Here is a 26832-nt window from a genome sequence, read left to right as displayed (position 1 = left end):
CTGAATTCACTTCGCGCACAGCGCTGCCATTTTATAAGGGTACACATTCTTCCAACTTCTTGGTCTTGGTCCATGTAAGCTGCGTTGTGCTCCACGAGCGCGCAGTGTGAAAATGTCTGTCCCCGCTGGGCAGCACAGGCACCCCTGGCTCCGAACGCGACAACGAAAGGCGCTAGTCGCTGGCCGCTACTCAGTCGCCCGGTTGCTGAAGACGACGTCAGCAACGCGGAACAACATACAATGTTTGCTGTCGTCAACGTCATTGCTGATGCTTTTGCGGCAGTGTTGCCCACATGTGCTCGTTTGTGACAGTGGCACAACTGCTAACACAGCATCCGTATGCTGCTGCTGTTAGTGTAACATGAGCGGTGGAGAGTGCAAAAGCTCGAACTTCGATTTTGAGTTTAGCAGGTCCAAATACAAGCGAAAACATAGAAGCGAGAACATAGGAACGTATTTAATACGGAAAAATGTTAGTGGAATTTATTGGAAGCTTTTGAAGTTAAAATTGAGGCTGCCAGACCTTTATGTAGCAAGTAAATTATATTTGCTCGATTAGATTTAAATGCAGTTTAAAAAAAATTATTGATTGGGAACAAAACTGATATGGAAATAGCTTGATAGCTTCGTCAAGCTTGTATAAGTATCAGTACTCACCACCCGATTAGAAAAAACAAACCTGCAAAGTGAATTTCGCAGTATACCTAAAGGCTTTAGTAAAAATGCTTTTCCTTAGTGTTTCTTAGTAGAAAATTATTCTGTTCCACTAAATGTAATTAGTTTTTATTTCATATTTTTCTATCTGCAATAAAAAAATTAATTTATTTCGCGTAATTGAAATATGCCCAACAATTTTTAAGCTTACTATTGCTAGGGTACACCATGTCGTATGAGCAACACAACATACAAAAGGCGCTTGCTTTAAGCACAGCATCCCCATACATGTATGCAATACATTGAACTTCTGAAACGCCAACAACACACTTAAGTGTGTGAAGCATAGTAACAGTTTATGAATTAAACTGAAATCTGAAAGCTCAAAACAGAAATGTACTGAGCATTGCGCTAAAAATAGAAGCATAAAGCTTTAACTGCAAAATATTTGCAGCTGAAGAGAAATATTGAAAGAAAGAGTGAGTGAGAGAGCAAGCACGCAAAGAGATTAAGCGAGAAGCGTGAGTGTAAATGACGGCTCCGGGATAGCAGCATATCCGAGCGTCAATGGAATCCAATTTCATCTCACTTTGCAAACATTGAGTGCCATGTTGAGTCGTTCATTCAGCTTTGCCAAGCATCTTTTTGGAACCACAAAAATACGCACAGATGTTGGGCGCGCGTATGAAGATTGGCGTGTAAACTCGCATATAAGAAAGACCAACGGAACGGAAATATGTGAAATTAAGTCAATTTGAGTTGGAAATCAAATCACGTTTCATTCAACTACTAAATATATATGAAGACTGAAGCATGGCTTTTGCCGGCAGACATTTAAATCTGTAAAAATATAAATTCTTATGATTACAGCAACCAGTGTATTTATATCTTATTATTAGTTAGTGTTTATTATAAATTGTAAAATTTAAGAAAATATTATCAACACACTTTCTTCTATACCTATTGTCTTATTAAGTCATAAAAATTTATGCAGCAGCAAAATTTGAGCAAATAATAAAGATTCATTGATGATAACGCCACCTCAAGTATTTGACAGCGCCAATAATAAGTGTTATCTATCTTCTGTTTTTTCGCTTTTCGTTTTGTTGTTCATAAACACTGCTATGGCATTGACTTCTGTCCCAAAGACGCTTTATCATACACGCTGGTAATGGCTTCGATAAAGTGAGCTCGCAAAAAAGAAAGAGATTGCTTTGCAACATAAATATACTTATGTGCTTTGTTTTGTAATTTTATGAAACCCTGCAGGAAACACTCGACTGGTTCAATCAGCAATTGTTTTAATATTATTCGTGTTTTATGACGATACATGGATTTACGGGTTTCAAAAAGTCAAATTTTTTTATTGTCTTATTAAATTTTGCAACACCTCTAGCGTATTGTTCTAAATTTTCAAGTTGATCTGAGTAATACTTTCGGAGATACAGCTTTGAGAACTTGTGCGCTCGAGGCTCGAATTTTTTGTAAAAATGTCTGCCAAAAATTCAATTTTCAGTTTTTTTTCCTTTATCCAAGTTGTAAGTTAAGGTTTTAACTAAAAAACGTATTTTTTCTTTTTTTCCATGTTCAAAACACAACTAGTTCATTTCAAAATTCCAAAGACTCCTTGTGTATGCACATTCTGGTTTCTTTAATACCTATCACGCTCCTCCATATATATTTTAACATTGTTACCAAACTGATATTTTCCCTGGTTTCATATTCCACATATTTATACAAAGCTTATATACCTATTACGTACACCCCGCGCATATCAATTCAATTCATACACAAACCGGCTATATTCGCAGATGATTGGGACCACAAGCAAGATTGTTACAGCACTTTTGCCACTACTCAAAGCTCGTTAATATCGCACCAGAAAAGCATAATAAAAATGTAGAGAATGTGATAGCGATGTGGCAAAAAACTGCCGCTCATATTAGGCAAAGATGCCGCCCTGCGCCTAACGTATCTGTTACACACTCTCAACACTTGGCGGTTTGCGAATGAGACACCACATATCAAAATGTACACGACGAATTTTCACCGTATCCGCCTTAGGAAATGCCTTAACTGAAATCTAAAAGGGAGCGGAGTGGAGGGAAAGCTTCGATGGCAATGTTCATGAATGAGAGAGCTCAAACGCGCAGACATTTATTCATATGTACATATATTTAGGCGTTTGTGCGGTGGAGTGCGAAATAAATGCAACTCTTCCATAAAAATGCTTGGGAAAAGTTGACAACGCCAAAAAAATGTCCTCGTTGAGATATAATTCTGATAATTTCAGTATAATAAAAGGTGATCCATTTCGCGGTTACCTAATTTTTTAAATAAAAAACACAAAATCCTTAAATATTATCTCTTTGACCGCTGCTACGTCTGACCGTTGAGTCCAACCATGATTCATTTGAGCATTTCAACTGGTAATTGGCGAGGAACACGCGTGATGTTTTGCTTCAAATCCTGACTCACACTTTACATGTCCCCACAGGAAAAAGTCTAACGATGTGATATCACATAATATTGGTGGTCAATCGACCGGCCAAAAACCTGAAATTACCTGTACTCCGAAGTGTTCTCTCCACAAACCCATTAATTGATTGATGTGTGGGAAGTGGCGCCGTCTTGTTGAAATCAAACTTCGCCGAGATCAGGAACTTCAATTTCAGACATTAAACAGACAGTTATCAGAGCGCATTAACTGTCGCTATTGCCGGTTACGTACTCACCGGCATCACTTTTGAAAAAATATGGACCGACGATTCCACCGGCCAACAAACCATAGCATTGCTTTTTCTAGATGAAATGTTAGCTCTTGAACCTCTTCAGGCTCTTCGTCCCAAATGCGGCAACTGTGCTTGTTTACATACCAATTGAGCCAGAAATGGACCTTATCGTTGAACAAAATTCGACTCAAAAACGACGGATCTTCTTGGAACTTTTCAAGAGCCCCTAGAGTGAAGCGATGCCGCTTGGGAAGGTCGAGCGGCTTCAGTTCTTGCACAAACTGTATTTAATACGCTCTCAACTTAAGATTTCGAGGTGAAATGCGCTAAGTCATTCCATGCGTCAGTCCGAGTCGCTGTGAATGGCGCCGAATCGACTCTCTACGTTCGTCACGTACACTCTCAGCTATGGTTGCTATATTTTACTCACTGCGAGCTGGACGTGGTCTATCCGATAGAATATTATTCAATAATGAATTCTGGTTCACAAAATGACTGTTTTGCGAATAATATGCCCAGTATGCCGACTACATTGACCATAAGTTGAGTGAAGCACGCGAAACACATTCTTTACAGAACGTGAATTTTCGTAGTAAAGTTGAACAATTTATAAACGTGATAATCCAAACAATACTGAACAAAAATATCATAACAGCTTGACACGACTCACGCGTGATATGTCAAAAAAAAGTTATTGAAAGAAGTACCTCCACTTGGATAACTCGCAATCATTCTATATTTCTTAATATTAAAAAATACGTTTATCAGAAGTTGCTGTTATTATGCTCAATACAGTACAACCGCAACAAGGAACAAAATATGAAAGGATAGACTCAAACTACAAAATCGAAGAAAATCCCTTTTTGTTTGCATACAAACGCCCATATGCAATCATACATACACATATATACATATGTATGTATATATAGACAGATATAAAAATCGTAAGGAAATGAAGCAATAAACTGATTTTAAAGGCACGACATTGAGAGGGTGTGTCAACATGTACTCTTGGCTGCGCTCTCTCATGTGTGCCTGCGAAGTCGCTATTGGCTTTGAACTTGAAATTTTGGAAATTCGCCTCAAACATATCAATGGAAAAGCCAATATTTTTTTAACATTGCAGCCTATAACCTAGACATTTCAGCAGCAATGTGCATTTATAAATAAAAAAAGGTATTGTAAGTGTGTGTGTGTGCTCGCCAGCACACAATTCCTACCGAGCCACCGCAAAGTGCGCGAGCCGCATTATCAGTGGGGTTTTGCTGGCGCCATGCCGTAAAGCGTACTTTTTTATGAGTTCCTTCCGTTACTTTTTTCATTACCGTGCTGCCGTTCCACCGCCTATTGGTTTGTGATTTTTGGCTTGGCAAGCAGCATTCCGCGTCAGTACTTTTCTCGACGTCCTTAAGGACTTTGAACTGTAGCGCTGTGTTAAAGAATGTAGAAAGCTTGGGGTGAATTTGAAATGAAATAATTTCTGCTGCAAACCAACACAAGCACAGCCATGTAAGCCAGGTATACACATATTGTCGTTATGAGCAGGTGCCTCAGCAGGTGCCTTTACGAGCTCGGTGCATTAACTCAGCATGGCAGGATTTGTTTTGAGTAAATACAAATATTTAAGAATTTTCAAACCAGTTTAAATGCATTTAAATATAAACGAATTCGGCTGTTTCATACTTTTCAAATCTCCAAAATTTAAGTAATTTTCTCTTCGAGGTCAACGCCATAAATCGATTTTGGAATAAAGTAGCTATCGTACCGATGATTATCATTCAGCTATTAGATTATTTAGTATGTATAATACAATAAGTCCGTCTAGTCGCGAGTATTTTTCATTTTTTCCTTGAGCTCATAAATTTTTATTCGCCGTAGCAATTAAATTTTCCATGTTCAAATCCCTGAGCCCACAAAGCATTACTGCGTTCTGTTTGCGTATACAAACGAAATACACCTTCACACACACACCCAAATGCATAGGGGTATAGAAACTGTGCTGCAGGCGAAAAAGAAATTTCAGCAACCAACATTCCGGAGGCCGACTTTCAGCTGGTTGCCAACATTTTTTATGCCACTGGGCCGTGCAATGGCCACAGAACGCAGAGCACCGCACACACAGAGCAGTGAGCGGGAGCCGTGAGCTCTAAGCGCCGAGCTTCCAGCTAATTGTTGTCATTTGCTTTTTCCAGCCAACGGCGGTGGCACAGATGCGTTGACTCGTAAACCGGAAACGCTTTGTTGTTGTGTATGCGGTTAACATTTTAGCAGACACAGCCGAACACAGACACACACACACGCGCACGAAGTTATTTAATTTCACAAAGTGGGTATTAGAGCGAGCGTCATTTCATATAATTGCTGTGAAATTATGCATTTCGGCCCATTTTTCGTTTCCGCAAAATCGCAAATTTGAAAACGTGCAAATCACCAGACAAACATAACTATATTTAGGTGCTCTAGGCCCGCATTAAATATGAAAGTTTGTGTATGGTAGCTTGTTTTTAGTTTTTTAATATCAAACCTACACATTTTTATGCTGAAAAGCAGCAACTATAAGTTAGGTCGTAGTATTGATTTCACTTGGAAAGATATTCGATGCACGATGTTCGGTCCGAACTTGAGTTTGGAGTACTCTAGGCTGGTGTTCAGCAATTGCCCTTGCAGCCAACGATCCAGAGGCGTGCTCTCTCCATGTAATAGGGTGCTCTATTTACTTTCCGAAGTGCCCGTGCAATTCCCCACTCCGCCACAACCGTTCTGTCGCTAAAGAGACTAATGATGATAAAGAGATAAAAATTTGGTAGCAGGAAACGAAAAGTGGGGAAAATACGAGAATGATGTGCGAAAAAGATCATGATTCAAGCGAGGTGAAGCTCAACAAATGGTCGCAAAGCCAGGATTGACACCTCGAAAGGTTATGCTGAGTGTGTGGTGGGATTGGAAAGGAATCATCCACTATGAGCTGCTCCAGCCTGGTCGAACGATTGATTCTATATTTTACTGTCAACAAATGATGAGATTGAAGCAAGAAATCGAAAAAAACGGCCAGAATTGATCAACAGAAATGGCTTCGTCTTCCATCACGACAACGCTAGACTACACACATTTTTGGTGACTCGGCAAAACCTGGGAGAGCTTGACTGGGAAGTTTTGATGAATCCCCCATATAGCCCTGATCTTGCACCATCGGACTATCATTTGTTTCGGTCAATGTAGGGCTCCCTTAATGGAGTAAATTTGGCTTCTAGAGAAGCCTGTGAAAATTATTTGTCGCAGTTTTTCGCCGAGAAACCAGAAAAGTTGTACACTGAAGGAATAATGTCTCTAGCGGAAAAATTGCAGAAAGTGTTTGACCAAGATGCTACATATTTGGTTTATTAGAGGTCATTATAAATTTAAAAAAAAAAAACAAGATGGAGTTTGATTAGAAATATGAATATAAGCGCTACCATCAGCCATGACACTATCCAGTGCAAGGTAGTGACGAACGATACCTGCAGAAGCATGAGTCAGCAACTAGGATTCACACAACAATAATTTATTGAAAATTAGAATTGGAGCCTTCAAAACTTTCAACTTACATTCCACGACCTGGACTGCTGAAGCATCGCTCGCACTAAAGGGAAAGATTTGGTGATTCATGGAAAGGAGCTTAAGGCAAATAGCAATAATATTGCATCTTGCTTCTCTCACATCTAAGTATGGCAGCCAAAAAAGTTATAAAATACTTTGGTTTTTTTATTTCAATTTTTACCAAGAGCAATGTATTCGATATCTTGCGACCTTCCATTCGCCTTAGCTCTTCTTGTACGAAAATCAATCAGAAATTTCAGACAGCTTCCGCTCTAATCTCTCGCGGAAGCCATTCGCTGAAATCCCAATGAAGCCACTTATCTCGCTGCTTGTGCAGTTTCCATTTCGCCGACATTTGTTACACTTGCTGCCGAATTTACAAATTGCACAGCAAGAAAATCGCAAAATGGAAATGCCGCGAAGGACGAGATGTAAAGCGCGCAGATTCCCATAAAATCTGTCAATATTAAACATTTCAATTGCAATTTTGCAAATTCCACCAGAAATTTCTTCTGGTCAGTGGCAAAGTTTTCGTGTGCACAGCAACAGCCACAACAACAAACAAACTTTTTCAATTTATTTTTAACCAACAAATGGCAGCTAACAAGTTGATGATACTTTGCAAGAGTCGCGGCCATTAGTTATAAATTATATGGACAGGCATCATTGGTGTCGGTATCGATGTCTCATAACATTCCAAGTGAAAGTTTGTTGCAACTTTTACTAGCAAAGTTATGCACTCAATGGCGGAGGCTGCGATTTGGCGGAAAGAGAGAATGCGAGCAAGCTGCGGAGAAGTAACGCAAAGCGAAATGAAATCAAAGAATGCCGACGCAGCCGAAGGAAGGAGTACTGCTTGCAGCACTTTCTTTTGTGCGTACGCTCCTTTTCATATGAAAATCTTCACTCTGCGCGCCGCCTCAACACACACGTAATTAAAATTGAATTTGCTCTGCATGCAACACTTATAAATCTGGCGAAACACATTTCTCAACTCCAGCGCGAGAGCAATTAATAATCATTTAAGTGTGAATAAGATGCCGTGCCGATACGCCTCGCCGAACTTTGGAGCCTCAACACATTCAACTGCACTATAACGGTGCCTGACCCAAAATTCGTACGTTATGTTTGCAAATTACAGCAACAAAAACAAATAAATAGAAATAGAAAACGCTTATACCTTCGGCATGCCTCATTGCGCCGCAAGCGGAGTTCAGTGACTCTGCAAATCGCTTCAAACGCTTAACCCACTCACACACACGCCGGCATGTGTATGTTATGTGTGAGTGTGTGTTGGATATTCACACATTGTTAACTCATCTAAAAGCAATTTGCTAAGTGTTGGTGAATATTTATGCCAGTGAAAACTGCACAATAAATGTTGTGTTTAAGTAATTAAGTATTTAAGCTGTAATCCTAACAGTTTCAACTGGGGCATTCTATCATTTATCACTGTCAAATAATTTATTTAATATTAAATGGCGCAAATAAAATCAAATGTACTCAATTGACTGCACAAATGCGGAGTTTACACACAAGCAAATGTTGTGCGTACAAATGGTTGCCCAGATTCCCAAGTAGTGAACGATTTTCTTTGCTAAGTATGGCTTATTAGGGTGGCCCATATTGATTTCCACAGTTATTTTTCACTTTCAAAGAATATATCGTCAGCTAAAATACAAAATGACGTAATATCACTTTTCATAAGCTTACAGGCGAAGGAAAAACGATTTAATGAAAACCACTCATATTGAAAAAAAATTTGAGTTTTGGTTATAAAATGGTTATGTATTAGTTATATATTGGTTATAAATTAGTTATAAATTAGTTATAAAATGGTTATATATTTGTTATATATTGGTTATATATTAGTTATGTATAGGTTATATTTGAGGTTACAATTTACGTATGTATGTATATCAGGTAACGGCATATATGTTTTACATTAAAATACTCGTATAAAAGCTCACTGTAACTGTCGTCAACGCCACGATACATATTTCATTTTATAAACACATTTTGGATAGGAAAGAAAAATTTTTTATACTTATACTAACTGACCCGGCAAGCGTTGATTTGCCATATACATTAGGGTGTGTCATTCTGAGTCAACCTTTTTTTTTCAACTAGAAAACAGGCTAAAAACTTTCGAAAATGTGAAAAAGAAAGTCACTCAAAAGATGAGCTCTTAATATTAATATTAAGAGGTGCCTCTTTCTATACTATAAATAACATGGGAAAATAACTATTTTTTTTTTGTGGTTATTGTGCGGAGGTTATTATGTGTGCACGCGATGGCTGCCAGTAGAGATGGTAAACTCGATTCCGATTCTACTCGAGAATCGAGTTTTCTCGTAAAATAATCGATTTTTCGGAATCGATCTTCAGTAGTCGAAGACGATTAAGAATCGATTCTTGACATTCGATTAATTAACTATGCACCAATATATTTTTATCTTGTCTTGCAGTAAAACTAATTTTGCAATTTGAACAAAATTTGCATATACAACCACCCTAATATGCAAACAAACTGGAGAGCTTAGTGCTTGGCTGCTGAAATTGTGCGCTGTGTTTGCCTGTCGGTTATACAAAACAAATGAAAAGTAAAAATAAATCACAATGAGTTCGCATCTACATAAATATGTATAAGCTTATTTATTCATATCAACCTTTTGCATGAGTAAGCATATTGCCACTTCTAGTGCTTAGAAGAATGTTTATTAATAAATAAACCACAACGCATTAAATTTGCTGCCAATTTCAGGGGCTTGAGCAGTTAAACTTTGGCTTTACTTAAATTTATAACTTTTTGGCAAAATATGTTGGTTAAAAACTTATTTGTGCTTAATAAATTCACTAATAGAGAGATGTTTACGGCAAATAATTGAAATGTGAGCGCCTTAAACTATGCTATTATGAAGTGAAGTTGACTCATATATCAAAAGGTCTTAGTTGTAAATAAAGCTTTTTTCGACAAACGAAAGCGGAAAGAATTAGCTTAATTTATAACTCGAAAAAGTTGATTGACAAATTTCCTATATATTTTAATATGCGTAAAAACACATAATTATTTTGAAAGCAAAACAACTTAAGGGATCGACTCAGTCAAAAATCACTCCTCCGAAAAATCACTGATTTTCGCGATTTTTTTTTAATGTTGGAATTAATTAATCGATCGCGATTTTTTCTTTCTAAATATATTCATGACGAATACAAAATGATTTTTTATGCTTATTTATTGGGTGTAAAATAGTTCAATAAACTGTTGAAATTACACGGAAAAAAAGGTAATCTACGATATCCACGATTGCGGCCGCAATTTTGATCTAAAGCAAAAATTTCAAAAAGATTAATACTCTGTATCGCGCTATGGAACCTTTTTTTTCAAATTTGACCAAATAGCGGCGATTTGAACAAAAAGCATCGAATGCTGCACTTTTTTCCGAAAGTTTTTCGTAGAAAAAATAGGAAGATTTCAAAAAATAAAAGCTTTCATAGCGCGATAGCGAATGACGTTAAATATATTTTCTCCAAATTGGAACTAGATAGCTTTAAAACTCTTCCTTTGAGAGCGGAAATCGTTTTAAAAAACACCATTCTAAGAAAAACGTGTTTAAAGATTGGAGACGCTGTGTTCTCCACTCTGTTCCCTTTCTACAAGAAAATGAATGAATTTGAATTTCGATTTCAAAATTCGAGCGAATGTTTATTATAGTGTATACTATCCGATAACCCAACAAAAACCGATTTCTCGAAAATTTTATACTGTGACGATCCCTTAAAAGAGGAGTTTCAAGGTAATAAGAAATACTTTTTGCGAATTTATTTCTTAAATATGGATTGAATAACTTTATTCAAACTTTTTGCACTTCATTGAGCATATTTTTGACAATATAGGGCATTTTTTTCATACAGAAATATTGAAGCATAAGCCGGTAACAGGGCTTTCCCCAGAACGTCTTGGAAAAAAAAAAAACAATTTGCGGTGTTCACGATAACTCGGCTGGAAGTTATCCGATAATGAAAAGCAAGAATAGTCAGTATAATTGTAATCAAATCTTCCCCTCAACGTTCTCTGATAATTTTTTTTCATTTAAAAATTTTTTGCGGCCATTTTAATTGTAAACTGCTATTTTCCACTGAAATGTTCCGCCATTTTGAGGGAGGAAAACAACCTTAATGTAAAACAAGAAAAAACATTAACTTTGGCTGCACCGAAGCTAATATACCCTTCACAGGTGCATTTCTTTTAGTAACTATGTGTCCAGTTTGTATGGAAGCTATATGCTATAGTAATCCGATCTGAACAATTTTTCGGCGATTATATTGATACCTTAAGCAGTAAACCATGTCTAAGTTCGTGAAGATACCACGTCAAATGCGAAAGTTTTCCAAACAAGCCCTTAATTCCGATCATTCAGTTTGTATGGCAGCTATATGCTATAGCTAACCGTTCTGAACAATTTCTTCGCAGATTGCATTATTATCTTAGAAAGTTTTTCATGCAGGAACTTGATTCCGATCGTTCAGTTTATATGGCAGCTATATGTTATAGTGGTCCGATATCGGCAGTTCCGACGAATGAGCAGCTTCCTTAAGAGAAAGTGACGTTTGCAAAATTTCAAAACGATAACTTAAAAACTGAGGGACTAGTTCGTATATATACAGACAGATGGGCGGACGGACAGACGGACATGGCTAAATCGACTCAGCTCAACATACTGATCATTTATATATATCTCCGACGTTTCCTTCTGGGTGTTACAAACTTTGTGTCAAACTTAATATACCCTATTCAGGGTATAAAAAAATGTTCTAACCGAAAATGTGTACAAAGTTTGAGATAAATCGGTCAAGTAGTTTTGAAATGACAGTAAACACGGACTTTAAAAAAGTAGTTTCGAGAAAAACGCGTCAAAAGTTTATGAACTAAAAAAGTGCTAAAAAATCAGAATATATTGTCAAAAGTGTATTCCATAATGCACAAAAGGTTCGAATAAAATTACTCAATCCATATTTAAGAAATAAATTCGCAAAAAAGTTTTTTTTTCTTTGAAACCCTAACCTCTTCCTTAAGTGATTTTGATGAAAGTTCAAGATGAGAAGAATTTTATCTACACCGCCTTTTCCATATAATTTTATATAAGACCAGAGGCCTAAAAATGTACCTGTTATACGAAACTTTTTGCTGCAGATTTGTCCAAGCTTAAATTTATCAATAAATTTGAAAGATTCGTACAAAGAAACTAACCGATATGTGATGCTATTCTAATCTAAAAACTGTTTTTATCTTCACAATAAGTTTATATATAAGTATATCACTTATTTTATTCACAGCAAATAAATTATACAGATAGTTGTTCTGATTGATAGATGGACCTGTATATCTTTCAAATCGAATTCAGCTACGTTAGAGTTAGAATAATAGATCTTCGATGCCATATGCTTGAAATGCAATGAGATAATAATTTAGAATCTAAAATGCCTGGCAATTGCATTTATAATTCATACTCAGGCATTCACATGCATAAAGACGAACAACATTTGTATAATAAAACACGTTTTATGCACGCAATGATGTACCGAGTTGCCGCATGAAATCATCGTGAGCAGTAAATATGCAAATATACTATATGTGCACAGCACACAGATGCACACTTGTATTTATCTGTTTAAAATACTGGCATATGAAAGCATAAATTAAAATGTCACGTCGTTTGCGTAACAAATAAAGCTGCCAGCACTAAAATATCACTCATACGCCACCGGGTACGGCACCTGCACACATAAGCGCACGCTTAAGTAAATACACAACGAAAACAAATTGAGTGGGTTTAAATTTAATTTAAAGCGAGTAATTTTATGTGTAAATATATATTCTGGCAAATATTTTTTTTGTTTAATTTTTTTTTTTTTTAAATCTCACTTTAACATTGTCACAATCTGCGGTTAATTCGCAAAGTAGTTGCTGCTGCATACATATAAGAATGCGCTTGGCTGTCGCTTACTCCGCGCTGAACCCGTGACGCATAATCATGCGTTGAACAATGTTTACGCACAAGACTACACGCATAGCCACAACTAGTGAGTGCATGCAGTGTGTGCGGCAACTGCGGCGGGAAGTGTAATTAAACTTTATTTACCAGCAATTTTTAATTACTCGCTTAAACAACAAAATATCGCAGTAATGGAGAGTTGATTGCATATACCACGCAAATTATGACACACACACATACGCCAATTTAATATGTTCAGCGACATATATGTATATGCTTTCACATGCATTAAGGCGGCAGTAATTTTAATGGCCCATATCATTTTCGAGTGCCAATATCTTACAAGCCTTTCTTACCAACGACTGTTTTTTTTTAATAAAAAAACAAGAAAAAACATGATTTTTAGCCTAAAAAGTACAAAAAAGTTCTTTCTTCATTTTGATCGGTCCGGATCTAAGCAGTTACTTTGGAGATTGTAGCGTTGCATTCGGAAGTAGTTGAAGCCAAATTTCTTAAAGATATCTCGAAATTTGTGAAGTCTGCGGAGACGATGTTGTATCAGTTCGTGTAGCACAACCATGGTTCGCTCGCTTCAGTTTTGGAAATTTCGATGTGAAAGACCTATGTTCGATCTATCGTTGAAAAAATCGAAGAATTATAGAAAAGATTAACCAGGTCCGTCACATAACCAAATGAAATCAAACCATTTCTGAAGCCAATGGTTACAGGAGATGAAAAGTGGATGAAATACGACAATAATAAGAGAAAAAAGGGCATGGTCCAAGCGTGGTGAAGCTCAACAAATGGTCGCAAATCCAGGACACCTCGAAATGATATGCTGATTGTTTGGTGGGATTGGAAAGGAATCATCCACTATGAGCTGCTCCAGAATGGCCGAACGATTGATTCTACATTTTACTGTCAACAACTGATGAGATTAAAGCAAGCAATCGAAAAAATAGGCAGAACTGATCAATATAAAGGGCTTCATCTTCCATCAGGACAAAGCTTAGCTGGGAAGTTTTGATGCATCCACCATATAGCCCTGACCTTGCACCATCAGACTACCATTTGTTTCGGTCATTGCAGAACTCCCTAAGTGGAGTAAAGTTGGCTTCAAGGGAAACCTATGAAAATTACTTGTTGCAGTTTTTCGCCGAGAAATAAGAAATGTTTTACACTCATGAAATAATGTCTCTTGCGGAAAAATGGCAAAAAGTGTTTGACCAAAATAATGCATATTTGGTTCATTAAAGTTCATTATAAACATAAAAATATAAGTTGAAGTTTGATTAGAAATACGAAAAGACTTTTTCGACTACCCAATATATTAAACTGTGATGCTGATTTTTTTGCTGACGTCCCTGCAATTTGAGTTTTCACCTTTAAAAAAATATACAACGTAAATAAGCCCTTTACTTTAAATTTAAACCTTGTCTGCATAAAAGTACTTTTCCCATTTAAATAAAAAGTGTTATTTTAATCTTTGGCAGAAAATATGACCTCCATGCAATATAAACCTCCAACTTTGAAAAAAAAAAACGATGTGCTAATACAAAAGTACGAACAAACGATCCATAAACACATTTCTTTAAAAGTTAGAAACAGCTGAAGCTATAATCAAATCAATTGAGCATTCTCACAGTACACCATGCCGTATGAGGAACCATCTGAGACGTAGCCACGGCCAACATTTGAAAGATAAATGCCAAACAATATGCTTTCGAATGATAATAAGCATTCCACATTAAATTTAAAGTTTCTGTGTTTTTTCTTTCAAAAAGTAAGGAACCTCGAAATTGATCACTTGATATTGTTTAATTCCGCACAAACTTGAAAAAATTCTTTCTAACGACCGAATTTCCCACTCTAACGCCCACGCACCAATTAATTTTAATTCGCTTTGCATACTCAAAGCCAAAGTCACAATTAGATTTGCGGATCAATCAAAGTCAGGCGCACAATCGCTTCTACGGCATTCACTCTTTCGTGCTGCGTTGCCCATTGCACTCAAATACGAAAAAACGGATATTCGAAAAACTGAATTATGGCTTAAATACAATCAAGTGAATGTGATTTCCGTAGCGCCTGCCCTCATTTCCCGTCACATTTTCACACCCCACAGCCACAAACCACTTCCTTTGGCTTTGACCAAACACATACACACACATACATACCCACACTGATATCTGCTTATTGATAGTGAATTGGTGGCATGTGACCGCAGCATGTTGCATGCCTCGTTTTATGACGCCTACGCCGTGCAGCGTTGCATCGCAACGCGCCAACTGCAGCAATGTTAGGCAGCTAAGCGGAAGGTGTAATATAATTTGAACGTCACGCAAAGCCAATTTGTAATAAATTTGCGCCGCCACTAACTGTTTGCGTCTCTAATGCAGCACCCTTTCGAAGTGCGCGCTCATCCAGCGGCCTCTCTTTTCCGATTTCGCTTTGGGTCCCAGCACAGAAAACATTGTGGCGTATTTAGCTTACAAATGCTGGGTGTGAAAATCACATTTCCTACACACACGCTGCAGCAGGGCGTGCAGGCGTCACAGCTGCAGCTGCCACAATCACAGCCACTGCCACTGCAACGCCCATACAATCAAAGATAAACACTTTCTAATTAACTAAGCGCCGCATCCGGCTAACAAAAGGCCAATTCGCCGTTAGCCATGCATGTGCTGAAAAGACCGGGCGAGTAGCCGAAAAAAGAAACCAGAGGAAAACGAAAACTAAAGAAAGCGACGTCAAAAGCACAGCGGACTGCAGAAAAAGAAAAAGCAAATGAAATGAAATGAGGACAGTAAAAAATTATCATCAATGGCATGCATGTGACAAGGAGAATATGCTGTACATGGTAAGTGCCTGTGTCTGTGTTTGGGTGTGCGTGTGTGTGTGAGTGACAAAATTCATTACACATTTGCGCATTTCAGCATTTCATTTACCTCGGCTGTACATGGTCGAGCCGGATACGGTGGTGTCCGCTGGCCTGCTCTCGCGCTGGCTGCTGCTGCTGCCGGGCATGGCCAGCCCCATTGCACCCGAGCCGCCGCCACCAGCGCCACCGGCTGTCGTGCCGGCCGTCGTGGTCGCCGTGTTGCTGTGCCTGCGCCCATATGCGGCGTGTGTGTGTGCGTTCGCCTGTTGGTGTTGGTAGGCAACATGGTGCTGTTGATGGTGCATGTGCGCCGACTTTTGGTTGTGCTGCTGCTGGTGGTGCTGGTGGTGGCCGACGGGAGCGGGCGCCATGCTCGTCGTTGTCGTCTGCCACAGACTGTCCGTGTGGTCCGAAATGTTGGGGCCGTTTTGTGCAATGCGCAATCAAATAGACTTACTCGCGCTCACACACACACACACACGTGCGCCGTTAAATACTGGTTCTTCGCTTTTGGTTTTTTATTTGTCTTTTATGTGTTTTGCGGCACGTGCTGCAGCATCAATTGCCGCTTTTTATTTGACTTTTAAAACTTCAATGCCGCCATGTGATGACCAAAAAGTTATGTAGACATTGTTTTTATTTTTGTTCTTCGAGTATCACATATATATATTATACAGTAATTCGTGCGTGCTGGATAATTGTGTTTATTTGCTTTCAATTGTTGTGGTTTTTGTAATGAGCTTTGTGCATTTGTGCGATCAAATTTAATGAGAAATCATTTGGCATTGATTGCTGAATTCTTTGGAAGCTTATGCGAAATATTATAACTATATGCGTGCTATGTATTTGATAACAAAGGAATAATTCTCATTTAGAACTGCTTTATTGTTGCTTTATATTTGGAATTAACGAATTTTTCATAAAATGTGATAAAATTTAAAATTTTGGATATGAATTTTCACTCTCCTCTTACGTTCTATTAACTCGGATGTTCCATTTAATTCGATTTCATGACAACGATTTGGGAATATTACTCACATTGAAGAGACTACGGTCAAACGATCACATAAGGTCACTGAAATAGCTGTTGAAGGAAACAGCCAAATATTAAAATATTAAAAAAGTGAAAGCTCAAGCATCATGAAAATCGTCAGGCAAGTGACAGAGAGATGTCAAGAGGCAGCTCGACATCTCTTCCGAGTCCATTCGAAGGATTTTGGTGGGTATTTTGGGTACGAAACTCGTTCTTGCTCGACTCGTCCCGCTAGTGCTGAATTTGCTTGATCATGCGAATTCCGTTAACACACTCATAGAGAGCATTAAAACTGCCGATGAGACATGGGTTTAAAAGTTTGACATGCAAACAAGTCACCAGCCATCGGAATGGAACCCATTTTCCGTCGATCGAAAAGGTAAAACAATATTCGGTGAAAGCTTAAGGCCATCCCAAAAAGTGTAAATGAGAAGTGTTTCGAAGAAAAGTCTTCAGCATAAGTGTAATACATCTGGTGGGGACTAATTGGAAGCCGACAAAATGAATATTGATGAATAATTAAAAAAAAAAAACAAGAAAAAACGTTAACCTCGGCTGCACCGAAGCTAATATACCCTTCACAGATGCATTTCTTTTAGTAACTATGTGTTCAGTTTGTATGGTAGCTATATGCTATAGTTAACCGATCCGATCAATTTCTTCGAAGATTACATTGTTGCCTTGGAAAATAATCTATACCAAATTTGGTGAAGATACTTTGTCAAATGTGAAAGTTTTCCATACAAGAACTTCATTCCGATCGTTCAGTTTATATGGCAGCTATATGTTGTAGTGGTCCGATATCGGCCGTTCCGACAAATGAGCAGCTTCTTGAAGAGAAAATGACGTTTGCAAAATTTCAAAAGGATATCTTAAAAAATGAGGGACTAGTTCGTATATATACAGACGGACGGACGGACAGACAGACAGACGGACATGGTTAAATCGACTCAGCTCAACATACTGATAATTTATATATATACTTTATAGGGTCTCCGACGGTTCTTTCTGGGTGTTACAAACATCGTGACAAACTTAATATATCCTGTTCAGGGTATACTTAAAAGCACTTTTCTGTCACAATGTACTTTTAACAAATGCTCACTTAACCATAGGAATAGATTTAGTTAGCAGCTTCCAGCAGAAAGAAAAAATAAAACAACGGGAATATAGTTGTTGGAAATAATCAACTTTCATTTTAAAATTGTAAGCCAAAGTAACAAGAAAAGATCTCGAGATGTAGACAGTAATCTTCAATTTGGCGGCCCATAGCATTTTAAAATCCACTACTCAGCAAGTGACACGCAGAAAAGGCTTAACAAGAAAATAGTAGAAAATATAAAGAATAATGATAATAAAAACAAATCTGTAAAAGATTGAAATGCAATCTGGCTTTTCTCCAAGAGCAGCGAAATCCAGTAGGTAGCTAATTTTTAGTTGAACTCACATGTACGAGTATACATATATACATGTACATACTTGTATATGTTCTTGTATATATGTACGTACTTGGATTACATAGCATCCAAGAGAGCAACAAATACAATGACTTTTGTAAATTTCGCTCGTAAATACTAACGGTGTATATATAAACTGTTTTAGAAATTTTTCTACAAATTTTTCTAAAAGCGAATAGTTTAAAATATTATTGCTGCAAGCTTAAAAAATTTAAGTAAATTTGAAAGTGGAAGTTTGCAAAATGGCGATCTGTTATCGCTGCTTCAATGTATTTTTTCGATTAGATTTTTATTTCATTTCTTAAAAGTTGACACTGTTTTCGATTTCATTCAGAATGGCAAATATTTACAAAAAAACACTAATTTCGACCAAGAAGTGAAATATTTAATAAAATATATTGCTAAATATATCGGATTCTAAACAAGAAAAAACGTTAACTTCGGCTGCACCGAAGCTAATATACCCCTCATAGTTGCATTTCTTTTAGTAACGATCTAAACAATTTTTTCGGGGATTACATTTTTGTCCTAAAAAATAACCTGTGCCAACTTGTGTAAAGATACATTGTCAAATGTGAAAGCTTTCCATACAAGAACTTGATTCCGATCGTTCAGTTTATATGGCAGCTTTATGTTATAGGGGTCCGATATCGGCAGTTCCGACAAATGAGCAGCTTCTTGAAGAGAAAATGACGTTTGCAAAATTTCAAAACGATTACTTAAAAACTGAGGGACTAGTTCGAATATATACAGACAGACAGACGGACATGGCTAAATCGACTCAGCTCAACATACTGATCATTTATATATATACTTTATAGGCAAACTTAATATACCCTGTTCCGGGGTCACAATTCGAATTACGAATCTTCAGGAGGACCATTACCTATTAAAATTATTAAAATTTTACAACCAAATCATTGTCCATAGTACGAGTATCGTGTATCTCTTTAAACGAGCGTCTTACACAAATATGATTGATTCTCGAATTTAGCAGAGAAATTGAAAGAAATTTTTGCGTTAAGGCGTTATACAAGTATATAGTTACAATTTAAAAAAACTCGATTTTTTTATTTTTTTTCTTAATGTACCTATATTTATGAATACATACAGAAAATTTCATATCGTTCGTTGTTCGAATATTTTCGAGGTACAGTTAAGAGATACCAAAATGTGTGTAAAAAGTTTTGGATCAATAAATTTGAAAGTTTTCTCAGAAAAACAATTATTTTATCGAAAATGATACATTAAGCTCACTTTTTTCAGATAAAGATACACAGCTTAGCAGAATATAATAGTAAGAACAATGAAATTTCTTCGATAGATAAATAAGTATTACGTAGTATAACATATTACGAAAGATTTTGAGTTGTGACTTTTTAGTGTGTGATGTGTTTATAAATAATTTGTTATTATTCTGTTACTCTAAACCCTGATATAACGTCTACCAATGGGAATGATGTGATTTTGACAGATCGTGGTTGTCATGTTTATTAACTGACTTTTTTATTTTGTCAGAGTGTTCAGCAAGGATTGTCAATAAAAATCATTATATGTCCAATTTCATCATATGTCCAATTTCTTTGCAAATTGTACAAGATTATTACGCTAAATCACGTTCTCCGAAAACTTCACAAATTCACTCCATCAAAAAATCATCTTCTCAGATGAAGCCCACTTCTGGCTTAATGGCTTTGTCAACAAACATAATTGTCACTAATGCGGTGAGCCAAACCCTTGTGTGGTTCAAGAAACGCAATTGCATTCCAAAAAGTTTGACTTTGTGGCGGATTGTTGTATGGCAGCATCAGGCCTTATTTCGTTTGAAATGTGGCAGGAAATAACGTAATCATCAATCGCAAGTATATGGCAGATCTTTTTAGTATTATTTGGCATTTGTATTGTTTGGAATTTCAACAAGGATTGACTTACGCCTGAACATTTATAGATCGTTCAACTTTATTACGAAAATTCACGTTCTGTAAAGAATATGCTTTACTGAGCATACATTATCCATCTTGAAACGCAGCATTCATTATTGGCTAATATTCGACTAAATAGACCACGTCCAACAGGCAGTAAAGAAAATATAGCAACCCTAACTGAGAGTATACAAGAAGACCGAGGACAGACGGACTGACGTAGGAAACGACTTGGCGCATTTTACGTCCAGATCTTAAATTGAAAGCGTACAAAATACAGCTTGTGCAAGAACTGCAGACGCTCGATCTTCCAAAGCGCTTCGCTCTATGGATTCTTGAGAAGTTCCAAGAAGATCCAACATTTTCAATCCAAATTTTGTTCAGCGATGAGACCCATTTCTGATTCAATAAGTAAGTAAACAAGTAAAATTGACGCATTTGAGACAAATAGCAACCTGAGCAGATTCAAGAGCTGCCACTTCATCCAGAAAAAACAACGATTTGGTGTGGTTTGTGGTACGATGAAATCATTGGTCCATATTTCTTCAAAAATGATGCCGGTAAGATCGTAACCGTTAATGGCGACCATTATTGCGCCATAATAACTGAAACCACTTCCTTCACATTACACCAATCAATGGATTTATTAAGAGAATATTTCAGTGAGCAGATAAGTTTACGTTTTGGGCCGCTCGATTGGCCACCAAGATCGTGTGATATCACTCAGTTAGACTTTTTCCTGTGATGATATGTAAAGTCTTAAGTCTATGCGTTCAATCCCGCTTCGATTCAGACCTTGGAGAAAAACATCACGTGTGTCATCAGTTACCAGTGGAAAGGCTCGAATGAGTTAACGAAAATTGGACACATGGATGGACCGTCTGATACATAGCCGCGGCCACCGACTGCAAAAGATAGCCTTCAAATAATAAATGCCAAAGAACAATCTTTCTAATGATAACAAATATTCCCCATTAAACTTGAAGTTTTTGTGTTTTTTTCTTTAAACAAGTAGGGAACCTCGAAATGGATCACCCTTTATAAAAGAAGCTATGAATAACCGTATTTGTAATCTTTAAATAGAGTTAATGGCTATTTGAAGTGCAGTTGTTTTTGTTTTTGTGGTGCTCAATGAAATATTATTTCTGTTATTCAATCAAGTGTTCAATTCAGCGATCAACTAAATAACATACATATTTCTAGAATATTTTTTTATTTTTACGAAATTAATTGCCAAATTTTTTGTTCTCATATTTCATATAAGTATTTTAAGTCCACTACTTTTAATAATCAATACATCAGCTTTTATTCGGTACAGTACTCTCCAAAAATTTTAATAAAAAATAGTTCAAGAATACGCCAAAGAAATCGTCTTTCCACTTCAAGCAAATGTCAACTATTGAAGTGGTATACTGTTTATAACAGTCAGAGAAGTCCTACTGTTAGCTTTTGTGCTAACAGACGAAATGGTGAATTAGAAGATACAATAAATATTCACAAGTATTAAAGCAAAAATCATTTCGTCTCAAGAAGGTCTCTGAAAACTAGAGTTTCGCCTGCTAAAAGATATTTTAATCCAATGAGAACAGCCCTAATGCACGGATGACTCGACGGAATCACATGAAAATATATTTATGTGAGATAAATCGAAACACTCAACTAGAAGATGCTTGAGGACATCGCAAAGCATTATCTCAAACACCCGTATTTGTGCAACTGTAAACTTGTATGTGCCCGAGTAGGTTTATCAGAACACAACTTTAGCCTTTTGCAGCGTTCGCTTAATCAGCAAAATGCTCAACTTCGGCACAGTCGATAACAAAACGCTGAGGACGTGGCTATAAGTTTGCGCAATGTTTACATTGTTTGGCTGGAAAAAATTGAATTCATATGAAACGGAAGCAGAGAAAACTTTACAGAAATATCAAAACAACGAAAATAAAAGCAAAAACAACAACATGAATGGAAATGGAAGTGAAAATGTAAATGAGAAATACCACTTGGAATGACCAACGAAATATAAACACTTATCCAGTTAACGTGAGTTCGTACAGAGGAAACTTTTGGTGCTCATTGCAGCGGCAAAATTTCGCAAATTCGAAAGCACAGAAGGGACGGCCACACAAAGCGTTGCTGCTGCACGAAGGATATTTTTTTCACTTTTTACTGTTTGCGCCCTTTTGCTATTTCGAGTAGGAAAGTAACGGAATTGTTAGAGTTTCACAGTTATTTCTTTAATTTGATTTTCCACGTGAAGTTTTGCGATGCACACGCTCGTTGCTTTCGCTTTGCCAGCAGAAACCGCACAAACACGCGCACACACACACACAATAACGCTGGTATGGACAATGGGTCCAGTAGTTGGGCCGAAAAAATGTTGCACTTGCAACAGCGGAGCGGCACCCAAGGCGGTTGCACTGTCGAACTGTCCGGTCGCCAAAAACTACTGAGTCGCCACAGAAGTGGTGACCACATTTAAAGCTTACCAAACGCAAGCAGCGTAACGGTAAATAAGTAAGTAAGTACGAAAGTGTATTTGTGTGTGTGTCAATGTGTGTGTGCGAATGTCAGTGGGCAAAAGACAAAATGGCCACTCATTCGGCGTAATGGCATAATGACAATGCTAATGCAACTGAGTGTTTATTTCTCTCTATTACCGTTATAACAAATAAAAAATTAAAAATAAATGAAAACAATGGAAAACCAAAACAAAAACAAAGATTATGCCAGCGAGTGCAACTAGCGTGACAACCGTTGCCTTTGTTATTGCCAGCGCATGCATACAGATATGCATGCATGTAGTTGTGCGTCGCAGAACACACACACACTTACACACACAAATATGTGACTCGGCATGCACAGAAAAATATTTGAATATTTGATTGTCTGCCAGTGGGCGCCAAATGGTCCAAGCCACAAGTATGCGTTGGGGTTAGGGGTTTTTGTGGATGTTGTTGTTGTTGTGATTGTGGTCACACACAAGAATTTGCGCTGCAAAACAGAGCTGTGTAGTTTGCTTCATTTTTTTTCACTGCGCTGAAATTCACATGCCATAAATAACAATTGACCAGTTGCACCGCAAACCGAAGGCGCAGCTGGTGGAGCTGGTGGCAGCGCTGGCGAGAGTGTGATAGCAATTTCACAGTTCATGCAATGGGCGCGAGGATGAGAGTGGTTGTGTGGGTGGGTGAGAGTGGTTGATGGCAGGTGCGGCGAGGGGCAGCCATTAAGCCAAGGCCACTTGTGTGTGGATTTGACGCAAGAGTGACTGGCATTGTCATAAACTTTTCATGGAACCAAATCGCCAATTGTGATTGCTGGCAGGAATAGCAAAATGCTGTTGCATTCTTTTTGAATTGCTGTCAACCCAGTGTCCAGTACTCGAGAATTCTTAAAATTTGACTAAATATCCAGGTATCTGACTCCGAGCATATAAACAGACGCACGGACAGACAAACGAACATGGCTCAATCGACTCAACTCGTCATGCTGCTAGCTTATATAAACCTTTTTTTGGGTCACCGATGTTTTCTTCTGAGTGTTACAAACTTCGTGGCAATTTAAATATACCATGTTCAGGATATAATAATCCACAAGAAATGTGGGCTCAATAGAATACTTTGATCTGAAGGTATATTCGTAATACGAGGGCTGCTATATATATCCTGGCCTGGGGCAACACTAAGTGTTGCCAGGTGCAATCTGACATTTCCATTGGAAAGTTTGACATTTTTTAACATAACATCACTCAGAACGTTTCGTCATTTAATCGTGAATTGTTTTATTTACAGGGAATTAAAAAATTCATCTCGGCCAAAAAATGGAATTAACTTTCGGCCAAAAATGGAATTAACTCGTGACCATTTTCGTGCGACCATTTTTCACAACTTTCGACGTGGATTATCACGACAAGAGTGCATCGATGAACTAAAATCTTTGTATGGCTATGAAGCACCATCCTATAGCACTGTGAAAAACTGGTACAACGAATTCAATCGTGGCCGACGCTCGCTCAAAGACGAATTCCGTGAATCGTCCAAAAACAGCCGTTGTGCCAGAAAACATCGATGGCGTAAAACATCGTAATGCAAGACCGTCATGTAACATACCTTCAGATAGAGGCATGCCTATGCATTTCTCCCACTAGCATACATTCGATATTGCATGAACACCTGGCCGTAAAAAAGGTTTGTTCTCGTTGGATCCCGCACAATTTGACAATCGCTCAAAAAAAGGCTCGCACAGGTGACGAATTATGGATCTATGCGTATGAGCCCGAAACAAAACAGCAATCGACAATAAAAAAAAATAATAAAAAAAATAAAAAAAACATTTTCGTTGAAAAATATGCCGATTTACATTATTAGGCCAGAAATATATATAGCAGGCTACGTATGTATCTAAGCCCCCCTCTAATCAAATCAAATCAAATTTTAAGTTTTTCGAATTTCGAAATCGAAAAAGTATATGAAAAATTAAGGAACTCTACCTAGTATGAGCAGCAATACAGATTAAGTTGTTGCAAGACACAGTAAACTTGCATAGGCTATGCACTTTTCATGACCACGTTTCAATCCCAACGGACTATACCACCAAGCAAATCATTTGAATACATATGTTGGGATATGCAGCAATGTTTTCACAAAAAATAGTTTTAGTTATATTTCGCAATAATAAAATGAGCAGCCGGTGGAATTTCCTCTTGCAGAAGAATAACCTCAAAAAATATTAAATGAGATAAAAGCGGACACTCGACTGATTATAAATAGAAACGGAAACTCTTTGCTATCATCATTTTCATTTCATTGTTTTTGTTTTTAGAAGATTATGTGCGTTGGACCGGAAAAGAAAGTAAACAAAAAATACCGCTTTTAGTGGGTTACATTAAGTTCAGCCTACAAATAGGCGCAGAGCGCACGTTTTAGCAAAGTCACGCACCGAACCCTGTAGTAATATTTCAAACTTTTAAAAGATAAATTTGTAATTTTACTGGAAGTAGCAAATTATGCATTGGTTTAGAGAAAAACTTCAATAAAAATTTGACTGCAAGTCCTATACTTTGAGTAGAGTTGTATTACCGATTCTGAAGAATACAATGAAAGCTAAACTCAACAAAAATACATACATATAAAGTGTATATAAAAATCAGTAAATATGTCGTCACCTAAAATGCAGTTGAAAATTTATGATTATTTACCATATTATCTTCCCTTCCAGAAAAGAGTGGGAAAAAGGCAAGGTGATACGTCCCTGTCCATGATGAGCATCTATACAGATAGCTACAAGCAGATAATCAAGTTGGCGATGGTGTCTTTTCAGCAAAATTAGACAACAAAATTGCCTTCTAATCGATTGCAATGTATTCAAAGCGGAGATCACAGCAATTAAAGAAAACCTTCTTGTCCTAATAAGGAGTTTGCTCACAACAAGGAATATCTATATGTAAGAGACTTAGGAAACAGAATATATTAGGTTAGGGTTTTGTCAAAGAGTTGTGAATGCCTTGATCTCTTGATCTCTTAGTTGATCTAACATCCTATTTCACGATAACCCTGCAATGGGTTCCAGGACATGATGATATTCCTGGTATCGGTGAAGCAGATAAACGTAGTGCCTACATTTAGATGCCGAAAATGATAAAATTTAATCGACAAGCATGTTATAAATATAGCGGAGTCTCGGTGGGGACAATCTCTAACTTATTCAACGAGTAGGCAAACGTGAAAATGGAATATGAGCCGCACATGCGACTATTAAAGTCAAAAGGAATGACTTGAACAAGAAATAGGAGTACTAATAGAGAGGCATGTCAGCAGACTAGGAATGCCATATAAAACATATTCTAGGCAAATGTAAGGCTCTGTATGGGAAAGAAATGGAAAGGAAAGGAAAAAAAAAGAAAAAGAAAGGAAAGGAAAGGCAATGAAAGAAAAGGAAAGGAAAGGCGCAATGTAAGCTCCGATTTGTGTATACTCCGGTAAGAAGATTGTACTTATCTGTGATATCCAAATAGCCTACTTAAAGCAGAGAAATATTTTGCATCAAAGCAGCACAAATTTATTACAATGTATTATAAAACATACCATAGTCATACCTTTTGGACAAAAAAAGAACACAATGCTGGAAATCGCAGCGACGGCAACTCAGCAGTGGACAATAGATGAAAACGGAAACACTAAATATTAAAATTTCTCAAGGACATAGATTTCACTATTTTATCTATTTACAACGTTAAGTAGATGGAAGCCGTTTAGCGTACATTTGCATTCTGCCAGCTCTCGTCTCTCTTGCATCTTCGCAATTCTCATCTTTTTGCAGCGGAATTTTGAATGCCAGGATATTCAGTGGCTTTAATGCCGGAATAAAACGCACAATTCGAATGCAATTTGTGAGATAGCAAAGTTTTTTCCAGAAAAGAGAGGAAAAATAGAGCAAATTAAAGTAACTGGACCGAGAAGGATAATAATAATACATACATTCGTATGTAATATCGTGGCTGCAGCCAATAAGTAGCTTCGAATCTTCTATTTTACGTCGACTTCTATTCAGCACGGCAATAAGCCCTCAGCAATCTTAGTTGT

At 37.3% G+C, this 26832-nt stretch overlaps 1 protein-coding gene across 11 annotated transcripts in view; it reads right to left on the bottom strand.

The window, feature by feature from the left end:
• LOC120778972 (band 7 protein AGAP004871) overlaps positions 1-26832 on the bottom strand; it is a 116053-nt gene that overhangs the window by 46794 nt on the left and 42427 nt on the right. The window contains exons 1-2 of one of the 11 annotated variants that reach the window (XM_040111047.1): positions 22304-22701; positions 15907-16486 (exon numbers count right to left, since the gene is read on the bottom strand). The exons of 9 other annotated variants lie outside the window; for them this stretch is intronic. In XM_040111047.1, the coding sequence (XP_039966981.1) occupies positions 15907-16210 (304 nt within the window). In that variant the 5' untranslated portion in view covers positions 16211-16486; positions 22304-22701. Of the gene's footprint in view, positions 1-15906; positions 16487-22303; positions 22702-26832 lie in introns of those variants that run through there. One more of the 11 variants, XM_040111059.1, reaches the window with a different exon arrangement.

Source organism: Bactrocera tryoni, chromosome 5, assembly GCF_016617805.1.
Source record: "Bactrocera tryoni isolate S06 chromosome 5, CSIRO_BtryS06_freeze2, whole genome shotgun sequence".
Classification (NCBI taxonomy): Eukaryota; Metazoa; Arthropoda; class Insecta; order Diptera; family Tephritidae; genus Bactrocera; species Bactrocera tryoni.
This window is presented reverse-complemented; position numbering and strand designations above follow the sequence as displayed.